The sequence below is a fragment of the Plectropomus leopardus genome, chromosome 4, assembly GCF_008729295.1.
Source record: "Plectropomus leopardus isolate mb chromosome 4, YSFRI_Pleo_2.0, whole genome shotgun sequence".
Classification (NCBI taxonomy): Eukaryota; Metazoa; Chordata; class Actinopteri; order Perciformes; family Serranidae; genus Plectropomus; species Plectropomus leopardus.
In genome coordinates, this window is record NC_056466.1 from 24,467,145 (window position 1) to 24,483,866 (window position 16,722).

General features: G+C 39.8%; 1 protein-coding gene across 4 annotated transcripts in view; it reads right to left on the minus strand.

Annotated features, from left to right (window-relative positions):
• The window catches only part of pnpla6 (patatin-like phospholipase domain containing 6), a 39,306-nt gene that overhangs the window by 20,803 nt on the left and 1,781 nt on the right, over positions 1–16,722 (minus strand). For all 4 annotated transcript variants that reach the window (XM_042484721.1, XM_042484719.1, XM_042484720.1 and 1 more), the window contains exons 2-15: positions 11,671–11,768; positions 8,504–8,557; positions 8,175–8,262; positions 7,981–8,063; positions 7,291–7,382; positions 7,019–7,159; positions 6,495–6,654; positions 5,293–5,373; positions 4,718–4,846; positions 3,662–3,742; positions 3,285–3,420; positions 2,998–3,072; positions 1,541–1,641; positions 888–1,067 (exon numbers count right to left, since the gene is read on the minus strand). In XM_042484721.1, the coding sequence (XP_042340655.1) occupies positions 888–1,067; positions 1,541–1,641; positions 2,998–3,072; positions 3,285–3,420; positions 3,662–3,742; positions 4,718–4,846; positions 5,293–5,373; positions 6,495–6,654; positions 7,019–7,159; positions 7,291–7,382; positions 7,981–8,063; positions 8,175–8,262; positions 8,504–8,557; positions 11,671–11,727 (1,458 nt within the window). In that variant the 5' untranslated portion in view covers positions 11,728–11,768. The remainder of the gene's footprint in view (positions 1–887; positions 1,068–1,540; positions 1,642–2,997; positions 3,073–3,284; positions 3,421–3,661; positions 3,743–4,717; positions 4,847–5,292; positions 5,374–6,494; positions 6,655–7,018; positions 7,160–7,290; positions 7,383–7,980; positions 8,064–8,174; positions 8,263–8,503; positions 8,558–11,670; positions 11,769–16,722) is intronic.

Sequence of the window (16,722 nt, forward strand, 5' to 3'; positions counted from 1 at the left end):
TCCACAGTGATTTGCAACAATGTGCTCGTTCATGCAAAAACAGAATAATGTAATGAGCCTATTATTATTTCTTAATCCATGAGAATTTGGTTCTACAGTATATGTGATGATTGGAAGAGCCCTGCTCTACATGTATTTGACTTTTTCAGCTGAAAATTATACAAAAACATAATGTGACGTAGGATGACATTTGATATCTCTATTTGACATGTTATAGAAGACATCCAGCACTATGGTCACAGGTAGAGATGAATGTTTTGGACTGACATCTTTCTTGTTTTGTACTATTAAAATGTGAGGATTCATGAGTAATAATGTATGATTTGAAATAATGCGTTAAATTATCTTGTAGTCATTTGGTGTTTTACTTATTTTACATTTTTTGACGTAAACGTGAGGCAATTCTATTAAGAGCTTGAGTTGATCTTGAAGAAAACTTCTATAAAAATGAAGTTTGTCAGTAATTTTTTACTAGTCCCTCTTGGTTTAATAACAATGCTAAAAATTTATACAATTCAGGGGGTGCCAAGTGGCTCAGTTGCTAGAGCGAGCGCCCCATGTATAGAAGCTATGTCCTCGCCACAGCGGCCGCAGGTCCAATTCCTGCCTCGGCCCTTTGCTGCATGTCTTCCCCTCACTCTCCTCCTTTCACACTATGGCTGTCCTACCTCAAATAAATGCAAAAGCCAAAAAAAACAATCTTTAAATTTTTGTTTTTGATACAATTCAGGTTGTGTAAAATAGCATCTGAAAAATATTTAACGCTAAGTTCTGCTTTATTGTTCTCCTCTTTTAAACAGTTTCTGTGGCATATTACATAAGTGCCACGAGATACCATTACATAATATCTTAAAGACATGATTAGAAACTTGAAAAAGTGAACAAACCTCAATCTTCATGAGTTTGAGGATCTCTTTCTGAGCTTCCTCAAACAGAGCAGCACAGGATCGACTGGACACTGGTGTGAAGATGTTGTCCACTCCCGGCTCTTCCTCTGGGTACAGATAGATCCCTGAGGGAACCTCATCCACTGTCACCCTCCGCTCCCGCTGGTCCTGGGATACAGACTGCAATGGCACACGTACATAAAAAAGTTAAATGCGTCTCAATCTAAACTTCCTCCTGTTAAAAACAAGAGATGTGGCCCTTTAAACTATGAATTATCATAATTATAAATGACTTAATTTAAAGACTTTAGCTTAGAATATGATAATTGTCAGATTATATCATATATGTAGCTCAGCTTTTGATGTACTACTGAACAATCAAGTTTCCAGCTTCAAAACTGATGTTTTGAAACAAAACAAATGTTTTAATATCACACAGTGGAGAGCAATTTTATGGTAAAAAAAAAATCATTGTTAGTTATCAAGAAAAAAAGATTTAGTAGATTAGTACTGGACTTTGTTTTTCATGCTCTGTAGCAGATTTTAGTCTTTGTTCTCAAACACTGTAGCTGCTGGTGCAGTTGCCCAACTTTATTTCAGGAGATCAATTACCCTTATCTCTTTTATGTCTCAAGAGTCTGCAGTGCACTGACCCGGGTAAATGTAGGAGGAGTGTTTCCATCCTCTGCAGAGACAGAGATCCGTCCTCTTTCGTACGCCATGTCAAAGTCCGATCTCAGACTTTTCTGCATACCTGCACAAACAAAATTCAAATCTTCAGTCTTCAGATAAACATTGATTTTGATGTTAGTCAGTTATTGTGTTAGAGCAGATTAAATATAGCCCAATAATAATAGCCCCAAAAAGGAGACGAGGCAAAACGTGAAGCTTGGTTTGAAAATGATCATGAAATGAAAGTGTCCATTTAAAAGTAACTATACTGAAAAGATGAGTCGAAAAATGTTTAAATCAAAGACATCCTTCTTTCAGCCAGGGAGGCTATTATCCTACAAAACTTTTTGAGAACAATCAGATGATTTCTTATAGCTTTAGTCACATGTTTTCTAAGTATAAACAGAGACTGTTCAGAAACAAAATGACCCACTTTAGAGTGTTTTCTGTGCCCATGTCTCATTGGTCTTCACTACTGCCTCGCCCCTTTAGGAGACGAGCAGCACATCCTGAGTGTATTCACTCCAATGGACGAGGTGAATGTGAGCAGAGATTATGACTATTTCACCCTCATAGTCACCGAAGTTAATAAGCGACATATCTTCCAAACATTCTGGCGCTAAAATGGCATGTTTCAGACACACAAATCAAGAGCAAATTCATTTTGTTGGAGACTTGTCTGATGTTTTAGCAACACAGTCTCGGGAGATCTGGCAACAACTGATATGGTCTTGTATTTGGTTGATATAAGACATAAAGCTAGCAGATAAAAATGAGCATCAAAGCAGATTTGTTTTTTAAATAAGTTGAGTCGTACAACCCAAATGCAGGTAGCCAAAGTGTATAAAATGACCTGCCTCAGGAAACTTTTTTCCTCGGTTTTAATTGGACATTTTGAATGAACCTTTTATTCTGATTCCAGAAATATTTTGAACACAAAGCAGCAAGATGTTTGACTCTCGAAAAACAAAATCAAATCTCAATCCCTGCAAATTAAGCCAGATGGAGCTCAGTACGATTCGCTGCTGGCTGTCATGTTTCAACATCTGTGTCTTTATGCCATAAACATGGTAACGTGCAGATGGTGGAGATAATGTTTTGTTTACCTTTCTAACAGCACTCTGCTTCATTATAAAGAGAACAGAGAACTTGTGTTTTCAAGCAGCTACGAGTTTAATAACAGTTTATATCTATTCAAAAGAAGCTATGTAACAGGTGTGAACATGCCCAAAAGATCAGGTACGTGTAGAGCATTACAGGTAGGTATGGCGTCAGAAGTGCTGAGCGGGCTGTTTTTATGACATTTGTGCAGAACTCTTTTGTTGTACCATGTTCACATCATTTATCAAATCTTCTTTTAACTTTGTCTCAGGTGTTTCAGTGATGTTTCTAGACAAGTATTTTCTCAAAATAGCACAAGAGCATTAAGAAAACTCACCAGCAATGTCCACAGGCATGGAGATGGTCCTGCTGAGAGTTGGCACTGTTGCTCCATCCTTCCCTTGTTCCCCTCCTGTACATACAGGAAACCACAGGTGAAACAATTTCCAAACAACTAAACACACTGTAGAGTAAAGATACTTATATAATCAAGATTTAATGGAAACTAATACATGTATAATAACGGTTCATTTTCTCAGAATGACATTAGCGGCTTTTCACAGAGTTAATCATTTACAAACATTTCAACATCATGTTGCAGTCTCTCTCGTCTCTCCCCCATACCTGAAGCTTCACCCTTAATGGCAGCTTCCCGATGCTCCTCAGGCACAGTTAGGCTGCCAAAGCGTTTACCATGCCGGATGGGACTGGTGCGAGTTGGGTGTGGAGATGGTGGTGGCAGACGCGAGGGCTGCATTTCCTATAGGACAAGTGTGAATGGTTTGTAATATGATGTGTGTGTGTGTGTTTGTGTGTGTGTGAGTGGAAACAGAGACACAACATTTAGTGACTGAAATCATAATAAAAGCAGCATGTGTTTTGAGCTAATGATGCAGAATTCCTTATATATGCCAAACCACATCGACAACAGATGTTTGCATGAGACTGTCTGGTGAACTGTGGGGTGTGTGTGGGTGTGTGTGGGTGTGTGATAAACTCACATGACTGAAGAGCTCATTGGTGAGTCCCAGATAGTTGTGCAGGGCTAGGACTGTTACTCTTTGGAGACGAACCATGATAATCTGAAGAGATAAAACAGGAAGTGAGTGGTTTCCCCAAACATGCAAACCGCTGGATGATTTTTATCAAAACCACCTCAGTTTTATGAGTGAGCTTACATTTCTAACCAACAGTAACTGAGCGGGAGGGATAGACAGAGAGAGAGAGACAAAAAAACTTTAAGGCAAGTTAGATTTAAGACTTTGTAAGGCTTTTCAATGCTACCTGGATTTTTTGTAAATTAAGAGCAGTTTTACATTTACCAAAATTGAAAAAAAACAAAAAAAAACACACACAACAACAAAAACATGAACTGACATCAATCACAGGGTTAGGGACAATTTATCCCAAATGTTTATTCTAACATAAAATGGGACTTGTTTCCAATTTGTACCAGTGAAAAAGTAAGATGATCTACTTTAAATGCTGAAAAAAATCACTTTCACAGGCATGGAAACAGAACGGGAAAATACCTGCTGTTTTTTGTTTGGGATTTTTTTGGGCAGGTTTTCTTAGCGATTCTGTGTTTCTCACTAAACATGTGGGATTCCACTGCCTTAATTCCATCACGCTAAGTTCGAAAAACTTTTTGCATAAAACACACTGAGCCGCAAAATGGCCGTTTTCAGTGATTATGAACCTCTTTGTGTCGTCCAGGGACAGTTAGCAGACAGACAGTGGATCCTCTGCTATAAGTCTCCCGGCCAGAAAGTAAATATGAGCGTTAGTTTCGCTATCTTATGATCTCTGATGTTAATGCCAGAGGCATTAAGTAAATTATTATTTTTTGAAGAGATCTTACCAATTATTTTTAGATTTTAATACAACATTAAAAAAAGCAACAAAAAATAAAGATTGAAAATCCTACTTCCCTTGTCCCCAACATTTTTAATACTTTTGAAAGATTGACTTAAGATATTTGAATACTAATTAAATACTAATTAAAATAAAGTGGGAAGACTGAAAAAAGAATAAACATAATTAAACAAACATCTCACCTGTACTACCCGCACCAGGCTCTCAGGGTACTTCTCAAATATAGAGAGGAAGGCATCAACAGGTAAACGGAGAACAGTGGAAACCTCTGCAGCCCGTGCTGACACCGTTCTGTAAGGCTTCTGGTGGCCCTGGACACAAAGAACACAGAATACTTGAGAAAAGGAGCTCTGACATGAGAGACTGCTTCTTCTCAACAGCTCTTGAAGAAATGTTTTATTCATCTATTTAAAAAATGAAAATCTTCGTGATTATCATTTTAAAACACTCAGTTCAAGTCAGGCATTGACATCATGCTGCTCCCATCCAGTTTATTACAAGATTATCACAGGATTCTTTTTTTTTTTATCAGAATCAATGTATGAGTCACATGTGTGCCAGACGGAGAAGGTTGGGTGAGTCAGCTGGTGAATGTGAATGATGTGAGGGAGGAGAGACGTGGGTGGGGTCTAAAACTCTGATAGCGAGGGCTGCACATCTTTCAGTAAAAGTGTGAATAATGTGATTTGAAGAAGCGTGTGTGTGCAGGTGTGACGCAGCACACTTTACTGTGCAGATCTGTGTGGGTGTGACCTACTGTGATGACATCCAGGATGCTGAGGAGGCTGTGGACACTGTCTCCTGGGTAAACCTCCTTCACCACACTTTCTTTGCCATCCTGGAAGACATGAGGAAGACATGCACATCAAGCAACCCCTGTTAAGTTTTTCAAAGAACATGAGTATTTACAGTTGATTTTAATAATATAAAGCCTGGACTGAAGTCTTAATGGGGAGGATTATCCAATCTAAAACCCTCTTTGCTTGGGGACCTCAAGTAATTTGTAGTAATTGTTTATGATCCATTTGTAGTTTGCCAACGACAAACGCCTCCACAAATTAACTTCCATATTTTGCAAAAAACAGATGTCATATGATATTATGTATGAATCGGCATCTCTGTGATTTGTGGTTGTATTTGGGGTTTCTTTTTTCTCCACACCTATTTTCTGACTTTTTCCAGAGTCAAGAATTATGAAGGTGGCATTAGCAACAATAAATGAAAGTTTTGAGTGCATTTTGGTTGCAGGAAGCTCATTTCACTACATAGCATGGAAGTGCGTTCACAGAAAATTAAATTTAAATACATAAGAGAAGCACAGTCTCAAATGATGACTTGGATGACGTGACAATGTGTGGCAAAATTGCTTAATTTAACCAATATTTTAATTTTTTTAAAAAAGGAGGATAATCATGTACATCATGGATTTTACCATTTTATACTTCCATTATAATGTTCTAAGCCCCTATACACTCTACACTTTCAAAGTTTAAAAAGGCCACTGACCAAAGCATGTTTATTACATATTTATGACTAGAAAAAATGAGTTGCATAATAATCTTCAGCTTCAAGTGATTACTTGCTATTTACCCCTAAAGATTCCCTGTCACCCCTAAAATGGATAAAATTAGTGTATTGCAGGGACAGGTGGAGCAGATGAGGTAAAACGCAACTGAAAGGCTGTAATGTACTTATTTGTTATTAAGAGAAGAACTTTTGCTTACAGCCATATCCCCCCCAGTTCTCTAATGAGATTATCTGAGTTAAATGTTAATAGATGCTAATACACTGTTAAAGTCAGAGCTCCCATGGTTAAACCCCTGAGTGGATTTTCTCCCATGTGCATTACACATTAGGTAATGTAATCCTCAAACACATAAAACACACACATACACACACACATTAAATAACCAGGTTATCGAGATAAACGGTCATGCATGCACAAACAAGCCTGCGTACCGTTCCAGTAAGGCACAATTCTAGTTTCCCATCCTGAACCACGTAGATGCTGCTGTCAGGCTGGCCCGGTCTGAAGACGTACTCCCCTTGTTGGAACTGCACAAACACCATGTGTTTACACAGCTCCAGGAAGAGGGGCTTCTCAAAGTGACCCAGCACGCTGCAGAGAGGGACGACAGATAGGTTATTAGGAGGTTTGTACACTAACATAAAGAGGTGTGTACAGGTGTGAACATTAATCAGTAAAGTTTGTATATTCAAAAATGCAGGGCTTTTTAAAAGTCTGCGTTAAATTGCGTGGAATGCCATTAACTGAGCTTTATGAGCGCAGTTTGCTAGGCAACTGCTGCACAACAGAAACACACATCTCAAAAGGCATGTCTGTGGAAGCAATGCACATATTTCAGAGAATTTGCCTATCATGCAAATTAACGCTGTGATGTCAGGACATGTTTGTGCCTTTAGAAGACGGCGTTTTACATAAGAACACAGTTACACAGCTGTGACAAAGAAAACACACCCACCGGACATTTTTGAGCATGTAGAGCACCTCAGAGGGGAGGTGTGAATTGGCCACGTCAAATTCAGTGAGGTCAGCCTCCAACACTGAGGGAGGGGGCTCCTTGGCCTGCAGGGTGGGCACCTCCTTTTTAAAGCGCAGGATCCTGCACAGCAGACATACAGGAAGACAGTAGAATTAGATCAAGAGATTTGGGATTTTGTGAGCCACTAACAGTGAACTGGTCATGACAGTAATAGAAATGTTATGTTGGTGGGAGTGAGTTATTTGGTGTACTTTTTGGCAATGTTGAGCATCTTCTGTTTCTTCTTTAGGCGTGGCCGAGAGGAAGAGGATGTACCCACCAAGGAAGAGGTAGACTGAGAGACCTGTTGGGAAAAAATATTGGTTGAAAAATTCTTTCCATTATATTGACACTTTAGTCAATTAAAAAACTAGAATTACCGCCTTGCAGTCATGTGGCTCCATTAACCAGTCAAATTGCAGTTACAATATAAATCCACATCTGTGAAAACATGGATGCTTCACACACATCTTCAACCGAGCAGCACAGAAGATCTCAACAACCGGCACTGTTTCAAGTTGGGTAACTAACATTAGTGTCACCAATTCAGTATCCGAATGTCTCCACCACTGTTCCTCAGATATGATGTTTAGTAATGGCCAGAAAAGTGTTGAGGAACATTATGATTTTAAAGAAAAGATGACCTTTGAACATTTGGATGTAATTTCAGCACTTCCTCATCATAACTGACATTTGATGTAATTAGTGTAGGAATTCTTGAGTTATGGCCAAAAAGATCTTTCTTGAGGTCGCAGTGACATTGACCTTTCACTGCCAAATTCAAATCCGTTCAAATCAGTGGACATTTTTGCAAAATTTGAGGAAATTCCCTCACGGCCTTCTTGAGATATCGCACTCACGAGATAAGACTGACACAAGGTCACGGCCAGCCACATACTCACTTTACGCATGATCTTTCGTCCGTAGAACATGACTTTGTCCCTCTTGCGAAAGCGGTATTTGGGGGCCTCCTGAGCTTCTATGTCTGAAAAATATAGGAAATGACAAATTACCACAGAAATACATTAAGGTTCACACTTTTTGTGACTAAAACTTCATGTTGCATGGTGAGATGGGGTCCTCAGGATTTACTGACTTCGAAGCTGGATCCTCCGCAAGATGAAGAAGATGAGGATGGCGATAAGGACTATGGCAATGCCTGCACCAATCACCATCCCCACCATCTGAAGAGAAAAGAAGCAAAGAGAGAAAAGAGTTGATCTGAGTACGGGATCAAAGGTCGTATAATGACAAAATGTAGTTATGTCTGTAGCACTAAAATTATATTTACTTGGAGGTTTTAATGCACTGAAATTATGACTTCATTATTTCATCTGCATGTTTGTACTTTCTAAATATTACTGAGTTAAATTTCATTTCTCTTTTCCTATAGTGACTCATGTATGGTAGATTCCCTGCACTCACCATGCTCGTCTGTAGTTCCTCCTCCACAAATATCTTGATGTTATCAAACCCGTCCTGATGAGCAGAGAAACACAGAGAAAATATTCATTCAAACAAACATCATTAACTTCTTCGGGCGGTGCTATTTGCTTAGTAGCATGTACCCAGCGGCTGCACGCTTCTACAGTATATTAAGACTGAAACACTGTGTGGGCCTGAAGGTTTCAATGCCACTGAAGTGTAATGGAATGTGGCAATAAGGGATTTGCCCTGGAGCCAGGAATGTCAGACTATCAGGGCCTGGGACAAGAGAAGAGACGGGGATGAACATCTTATCTGACCTTCTCTGGGCTTGTGCCTTAACATGTGTCTTCCATCTATATATTTCTCAAACTTTTGCTAAAACAAACAGTGAGCACCTCTCGCAGCCCTTTTGCTCTGCTCCACAGTATATGCAGACTGAGATTTCCAAATGTGAAGCCCAGGTGAGAGAAGATTTTCCATAATTACACCTTAAGAGACATGTAACTGCAGAGCGTACACATCCCCTGTAGCCAAGGTGAGCCTATGTGTTTTGCTACAATAGAAGGAAAGAATGCTGATAACACTAAATCAAGTATTTTTTTATGTTAGTGGGGCAGACTGAGCCTCGAAAAAAGAGACTTGCTGCTCAGAAAATTACGAGAATGTGCTTACAAAATTACAAGAAAATGTGCTCGGAAAATTATGAGAAAATGTGCTCTGACAATTAAGACAGCAATGTGCTCAGAAAACTGAAAGTGCTTAGAACACACAGAGAGAAGGTGCTCAGAAATTAAAAAAGAGCAGGTGGCAAGAAAATAAAGACAAGAGGGTGTTAAAAAAGACAATACTATCAGGCTCCGAGTGGTATGGAGTCCACCAAAAAGGTAACAGTCTGTGGATAAATCTACAAGATAATCTGTGCTGAATATCAAGCACGCTGCTTTTCTAAGTCCTAACTTACTGCAGTGGTTGGGGCAGACCGGTCTGGCTTTGAATAGGCATAAAAAAACATGTAGTGTGACCTCGTCTAAACTGATCTCCACCCTTGTGTGGTATGGCTGTGTCCATGTCAGTCACACATGGATGTAGGGTATAATGTGGTCTTCTGCTGCTGTGAAGCAGTGTAGCTTCACTACACACAGACAAGTCTCGAGGGCTGACAACAAGACATAATGAAAACTGATGGGAGCTGGACTCTTGGCGAGGCAGCAGGAGACAAAAAGAAATGAAGCATAACAGAAACCAAGAAAGAAAAGCTAAGAGGAAAGCATAAGACCATAAGGAAATGGCTTATTTGTAATGATTCGCATTGCGCTCCAAAAACAAGCAGCTAAACATAGAAAGAATAGAAAGCAGAGTAGTTTTCTTTTTTGCTTGATCAAGGAGACTTTTATAGGCTAACTTAAGTCCATCGAACATCTAACTAAGCACTTCTTTCAGACATTAAAGCATGCCTGTCAGTGCAGGGAGTGGAGATGCCATGGCCAAGATAAGCTTGTTTGTTGTGTGTGTTTGTCTAACTAGCCATCAGATACAGCTTTTAAGAACAAGAGTAATATGTTTTAGTGTTTGGCTGACAGCCAGTGGGAGTACATGTCTGTTATCAGTAGTTATTGATTACCGTGTGAGGAGCTAAGGGTTATTTGGCAGTAAAAGGCCTAAGCTGGACACTGGGGATATTGACTAACAGATGGGGAGAGCGCATAGGCAGGATGTGCACAGAGGAATACAATTAAGCTGGAGGCTTCAAGCAGACGCAATGGAGTTTAGAAATCAAAGTGTGAGTGTGGAAAGTGTAGTGAAGGTAATTGCTACCATAAATTCGCGAGCTGTAGTGCAACAAACTGAAAGTCAGTCATGTTTCACAGGCCACTATGTACATGTGAACATTGTCATATAATAATAATAATAATAATAATAATAATAATAATAATAATAATAATAATAACTGCTAGGGTTGAGCCAAATACTTGGATGAAAAAAAGTGACATGGATAATGTACTTGTTTTGACTGGGACATGTGTCATGATGTAGGAAAATCCTCATTTGGGTAGCTGCCTTCAATAACAAATTTTTGTGATCAAAAACTTTCGGAAGCTCAATCTTGAGATGGTTCTACAAATAGTAGTAAAATAGTAATAAAATATAAATATGGCAACTTCTGATCATCTCGTAAAAAATTTGGGGCTGGAAATAAAAACTCCTGTTTCTGTCCCAGCCATTTCCAGTTTAAACTCACTTCTGGTTGGAAAGTGCAGATGCAGATGATGTAGTTGGTTGGTTGAATACTTACAAATACAAATAATGGTGTACTCGCTCATTCCAAACAACTACAGTATCTCTATGTAGCATCTTTCAAAGTGTTTCACACAAGGACTACATAACAGGAAATGATGGGCTAGTATATATCAGAAAGAAAACTCTAACGTAAAGTTGAGGTTGAGCCTGACATGAACAACGTACTGGGTTTTGGGTTGAGTTCAAGACGCTTTGTGGTGTAAAGCTTCTGGATGAGGTCTAGGGTTGGTTCAGTTATTTTCAAAGTAGGAGAAGCAGTGCAAAGTAGGATAAAAAACTGATGCAAAAAGTTTATTTCAAAGGGAAGCTCAAGATCCCCAGTGACTTGAGAAAGGCTGCTACATTGTGGGAATATTATGACCTGTGATTGCGGCCGTTTGAACTCTCATATTCAGCTGGGAGAGAAGTTCTGAGTTTTCCAGCCACATTCATCCGGCCACTGTTAGGAAAAGTTCATGTTGAGTGCGATGCCAGTAAGACAGTTTGCTATTATGAGCTGCTGATGTGCCCTGAGCTGCTTGTTTAATTGCCACTAAACTTGTTATCTAAGTGTATTTTCTCAATGGCAAATACAAGATAGATCGTTTTTTGCCGGTGGGCTGCTTTGCCCCATTTTGTGTAAGACCAATATGGCTGTTCACAGATCATTTATTTATTATTTGTGACAGTGTGCATGTCTAAAGTAGGCCTTTCTCTTTCCCTTTAAAATATAAAGTCTGGCAGAAAAAAATGGACTTTGCCTTTTATGTGAGCTCCCTTAAGAACTTCTGAAGGCAAGCAGTGCATACTTGAATGCCAAGATTTTATGGCTTTAACCCGTGTGTTTTATCATTATGCAAATAAATCCAGTGAGCGAGCAAACCGACCTCTGTAACCTCTGGGCTGCCTCCTTGGACCTCTTGTTCCGAGGTACTCTGTCCCATTGTAACCCTGTTTCTTCATAGGGATGGTCCATCAACGGCCACTGGAAATAAAAAAGACACACTCATACTAAACAGGGCTTCTTCATGGAAGACATTTTGCATGTCACAGTAGGAAAAGCACAGATGAGTGGTTGTGTGTCCTCTGTGAAGACTGTCTATCGAAATGGAAAAAACATGCTGATCACTCATGCACATGCACGCACAGAAATGTTAATCTTTTTCTGGCTTTTCAGCTGCATCCATTGACAGCGATGCCAACCTCACTAGAAGGAACTCGAAATCCACAAACATCAACTCACACCTCCAGACTTAGTATTTTCTTTGAGGCTGCTGACCAGTGTCTGGCTATGTAAGGCCTTTCTCATTTCCTGTGAGCTACAAAATTACAAACAAACACTAAATTGCTCCAAGTTACTTCAAAACAGTAAAGAAACATCAGCAAATGTGGTTTAACAGACACTACATAAAGACCAGACATTACTTTCAACTGTCTGGTCAATCATACTTAATCTCTCCTTTAAATCGCTTTAACTGAGAACCAGAATCAAGAGAAGGATCAAATTATTGCATCCTACAGCAGCACACTGTTAAGGACACTGGGCTGAGCTTTGTCTCTGTCTCTCGCTCTCTCTCTCTCTCTCACACACACACACACACACACACACACACAGGCTATGGAGACAACAGATAAAAACAAACCCAGATGGTAACCCCTTCCCCTCTTTTTATCCATCCATCCCTCTCTATGCAGCATGATCTTCTTACTGTCCCAATTAATTTGGTACCACTTCTATCGGGGATTTGGCGACATCATTTAAGGCTGCTGTATAATAAAGAGTGAAAAGTTTGTGGGCGTTGTTTTTTCTACACAATCTGTTCTTTTTTAAATTTGTGTGCATTTCATTTGTGTGTCATCACAGGGTTTCCCACACATTCATTTATTTGTGGCGGCCTGCCACGATTAATTAAAAACATCCGAACATAGAAAATAGGTTTTCTATTTTTGGAGCTGGACAGTTCATTTAGAGCATTGTTTAAACATATATCAGAGTTTCCCACAGAATTAGAGTGTATGTGTGCCAGTAGCTGACAAAGCCTGTGCGTCCCTTTGTATCTGTCCTCTCTCTAAATTCAGAGATCTTTGAGGGTCTTTGAGGGTCTGTGAACGCAGCGCAGGTGGCCATGGATTCCTTTTTTCCTCTGCAGCAGTTTGTCACTCGCAGGGTAGATGATTTGTCTGTCAATCCATTCACAGCTGATCAGATCACACTGATGAACCCAGCAGAAGAAAGTTTCACTTTCACTGCGCCTGACGTACTGCAGTGCCATCTCTTCCCCAGATGTGCTATGAATAACTGAACTGTATATACACTGTATGGACAGAAGTATTGGGCCGCCTACACATTACACCTGCAGGAGCTTTAATGACATCCCATTCTAAATCCATAGGCATTAATATGAAGTTGGTCCCCCCTTTGCAACTGTAACAGCTTCCACTCTTCTGGGAAGGCTTTCTTCAAGATTTTGGTGTGTCTGTGGGAATTGTTGCCCATTCATCAAGATTTTATACACCTGAGGCAATAGGACTGAATGAAACACCTGAATTCAGTGATTAAGAGGTGTGGCCCAATACTTTTGTCCATATAGTGTATATACCAATAACATTCCTAATGAACAGTCCAGCTTCAAAAATGTGATGGTGGTGGCAGGTGTATTAATTGTGGCAGCCCGCAAAAAAGTAAATGAATGTGTGGGAAACCCTGTGTGTATCGTACTGTTCAGTTATTCACCGCACCACACTCGGGAGTGCAGAGCATTCTCTTGGCACATACAGAGCAGCAAAACATCCGGCGCAGTAAAAGTAAAATTTAATCGTTCATTCTAATGGGTCTAAAAGTTTGCATTCACTCGCAGCAGCTGCTCCTCTCATCCATCAATCTGATCTGATCAGCCCCAATCGACAGATCAATTACCACCCCACAAGTCACAAACAGCTGCTGAGGGGAAAAAAGTACTTTAGTATTAGCTATGAAATGCACTTAAGGATGTCTCTGTGAGATATTAACTGCTGCTGCATTAAAAGAATATGGCAATTTTGCTTTTGTTTAATTTACTGCACAATCCATTTTCCCTCCCTCTCCCCCAACCACTCATCTAAAGCACAGCCCCCTGCATAAAAACAGATGCGTCTGCATGCTGTGATATAGTCACCTACACAGGTGGTCCATTTACAGTTATAATAACCATGCACATCTACTGGGGGTCGTCCAGTATACCCAGAATTCTTTGATCACTGAAGCAATAATTCCCAAAGTTCATCCAGGCCGGCCACATACCACCTCTCTGCCCACATCTGCCAGTGCAGCCAGATTCAGCTGACACAGGCGTATGTGCCGTCGCTGGGACAACAAGCTTCATTCACTGTCTATAGACAAATAAACAGCTATGCTAGCTTAGCTCACCGAGGTCCACTGATTTCCCACTCCCACTCCCGACTCCAGCGGAAAATGAGGCTGGAGGGAAAACAAGCCGTCTTAAAAAACACACTCTGTTCACCGAGGGCATACAAAGTAGGCTACAGCAGTAGCATGTAAGAAGCCTACAAACAAGCCAAAACTTCAACACCAACAGAGACGAGACATTACCATAGCTGTAGAAAAGACTACAAACAGGCCTCTTGTTCTGTGTCTTAGGTTTTCATCTAAAAGGTGTTTGAATGCATGTTAATACTGGCAGATTAAGATTTCTTGTTAAATATTGCTGATAGAAAAACTAAAAGAAGAAAAATGTTTTCTTAATCAGTCTGAGGATGGGCTGCAACTAGGGTTGGCAAAATGGAGAAAAGCAAACATCACTTTTTTTTGTTTTGACCAAAAACCTTGATATAGATACTGCAGTGATGTTAAATGATTGATTAGAGCTGGGCAGTAAAAAGAAAATCAAATATCAGTATTTTTTTTTAACTCAAAATCGATATTGCGATGATAACGTCCACTTGACTATTGATGGTTTCACAAATTAGATTTTTGATAGATGATAATCAGTAGTGTGGCTATGATGACTAAGCGGATGACGGCAAATAATAGAGCAACTACAACAGTCTGACAAGTTCAGAAAATAACAGCACTTAACTGCACTGCAGCCTTTAAAACCAGGAAAATACAACACTTACAATATTCCCACATCCCAAATCTGGGACAATGTCTGGTCTCCTGTCACCTTATCAATATACTGCCCAGCCCTACCTGCAACTAACGTTAAGTCATGTAATTGATTAGTTTAACAAAAGAAAAATAATCAACTAGAACTGAATCAGCTATCTTGGTAATGAGTAAACTGTTTCAGTCATTTTTAAGCAACAATATGAAAAGATTATCTTGCTCCTGCTTCTTCAATGGTAATCAAATTAGCTATGAATGAAGGTGCAATATGTTAACTAATGAATAATTGTTTAGTCTAAATAATAATATTCAAGAGTCTCCAAACATTTTTGTTTGCCCTAAGAAACCCCCAAAGTCATTCACTTTAGGATTATATAAAAAGCAGCAAATCCTCTCATCCTGGTAATGTTCGGTGTTTTTTCGCTACATTCGCTTAAAAATGGCTGAAATAATATTCATCAATTATCATAAGAATTGTCAATTATTTTTCTGTCAATCAACTGATCGATTGATTTCACCTCCAATCCAAGGTTTAATTTGTTTATTGCCAATAAGGACTGATTTTTGACGATGATGACAGCTAAAATTTGTAGACCATATGTGCCAGCGACACCAGCAGTGTCCCAATATCGTAGCCTGCATATGAATTAACGACACAGGCTGGCACCAGCTGCATCTTTCGTCTGATGTATTTCCTGCTGAATCTATAACATCAGAGCGGGTGGCTGAACTGCTGCATGGATGAAATTCAATCAGTGAAAGGTTGAGGACGCGGTGTCGTGTTACATGAAGTCACAAACAAACCACAGGATGGGATGCTGCTTCGGGACACACACAATTTCAAGGCCATAATCTCTCAAAATAAAAATCTTCTGTATTAATGTTGACTATTGTGAATTCAGCACCTATTTAGAACATTAAAAAGATGTGTAAATTTAATAACACCCTGTAGCTTAATCCTCCAATATTTATAGTCTTATTATTCATATGTATTATGAGGATTTTCATTTTTAACTGGATGGTGAATTACATTTTCAAGTGATCTCATAACACTGCATGCAAAATAAAAATAAAGTAAATGTGGGAATGAGTAGGGAATCAATGCTAGCCAAATGTCAGAAAATTCTGGCTGCAGTTGGGCTCTTCATTTATTGCTCTAGTAGGTAGCCAGCCATGATATCCAAATCCTTTTCAGTGCTGAAAGTTGTTTGTTCAAAAACTGAACCTCGGTGGACTTCAGGGTGTTACTGCTGTGCTAAAACATTTCCTTCACTGTCGCTTGTGCAGCAGCCTCCTTCACAAAACTTTCATCATTTCAGGTTGACCAAAACTTGTTGCTACAATCACACTTTGCTTAAGATAGTCTCCACACAACATCGTGTGTGGTAATAACACTGTAAGAAAAGCACAGGCCGGCTATCCTCCAGAGATGAGACAGTAGCCGACCTCTAGCCTCCGAGCAGTGCCTGCCTCCATGCAGGCCCGCTCCCATTGTTCCCGAAGAACAATAAAGCTAGTGTTGACTCCACTGTCCAGGGGCAGACCTGGGCCGGCTACAAACACTACCATGTCTGTTTTAACACAATACACACTCTAGCCATGACATTCACAATAACAATAACCTGCCTGTAGGACGATGCATTTAAACCAAGGGTGTAGTTTCAACACTGGAGGGAACACTTATGAAGCGGGGGTTTGAGGGTCCTCCACGGGGCTGGGTGATATGGGGAAAATCAAGTATCATGATATTTTTGGTTTTGCCAAACACCTAAACATTGCAACAACATGTTAAGTTGACTATCGGTGCTTTCATAAAATATGCACACACTGAGAT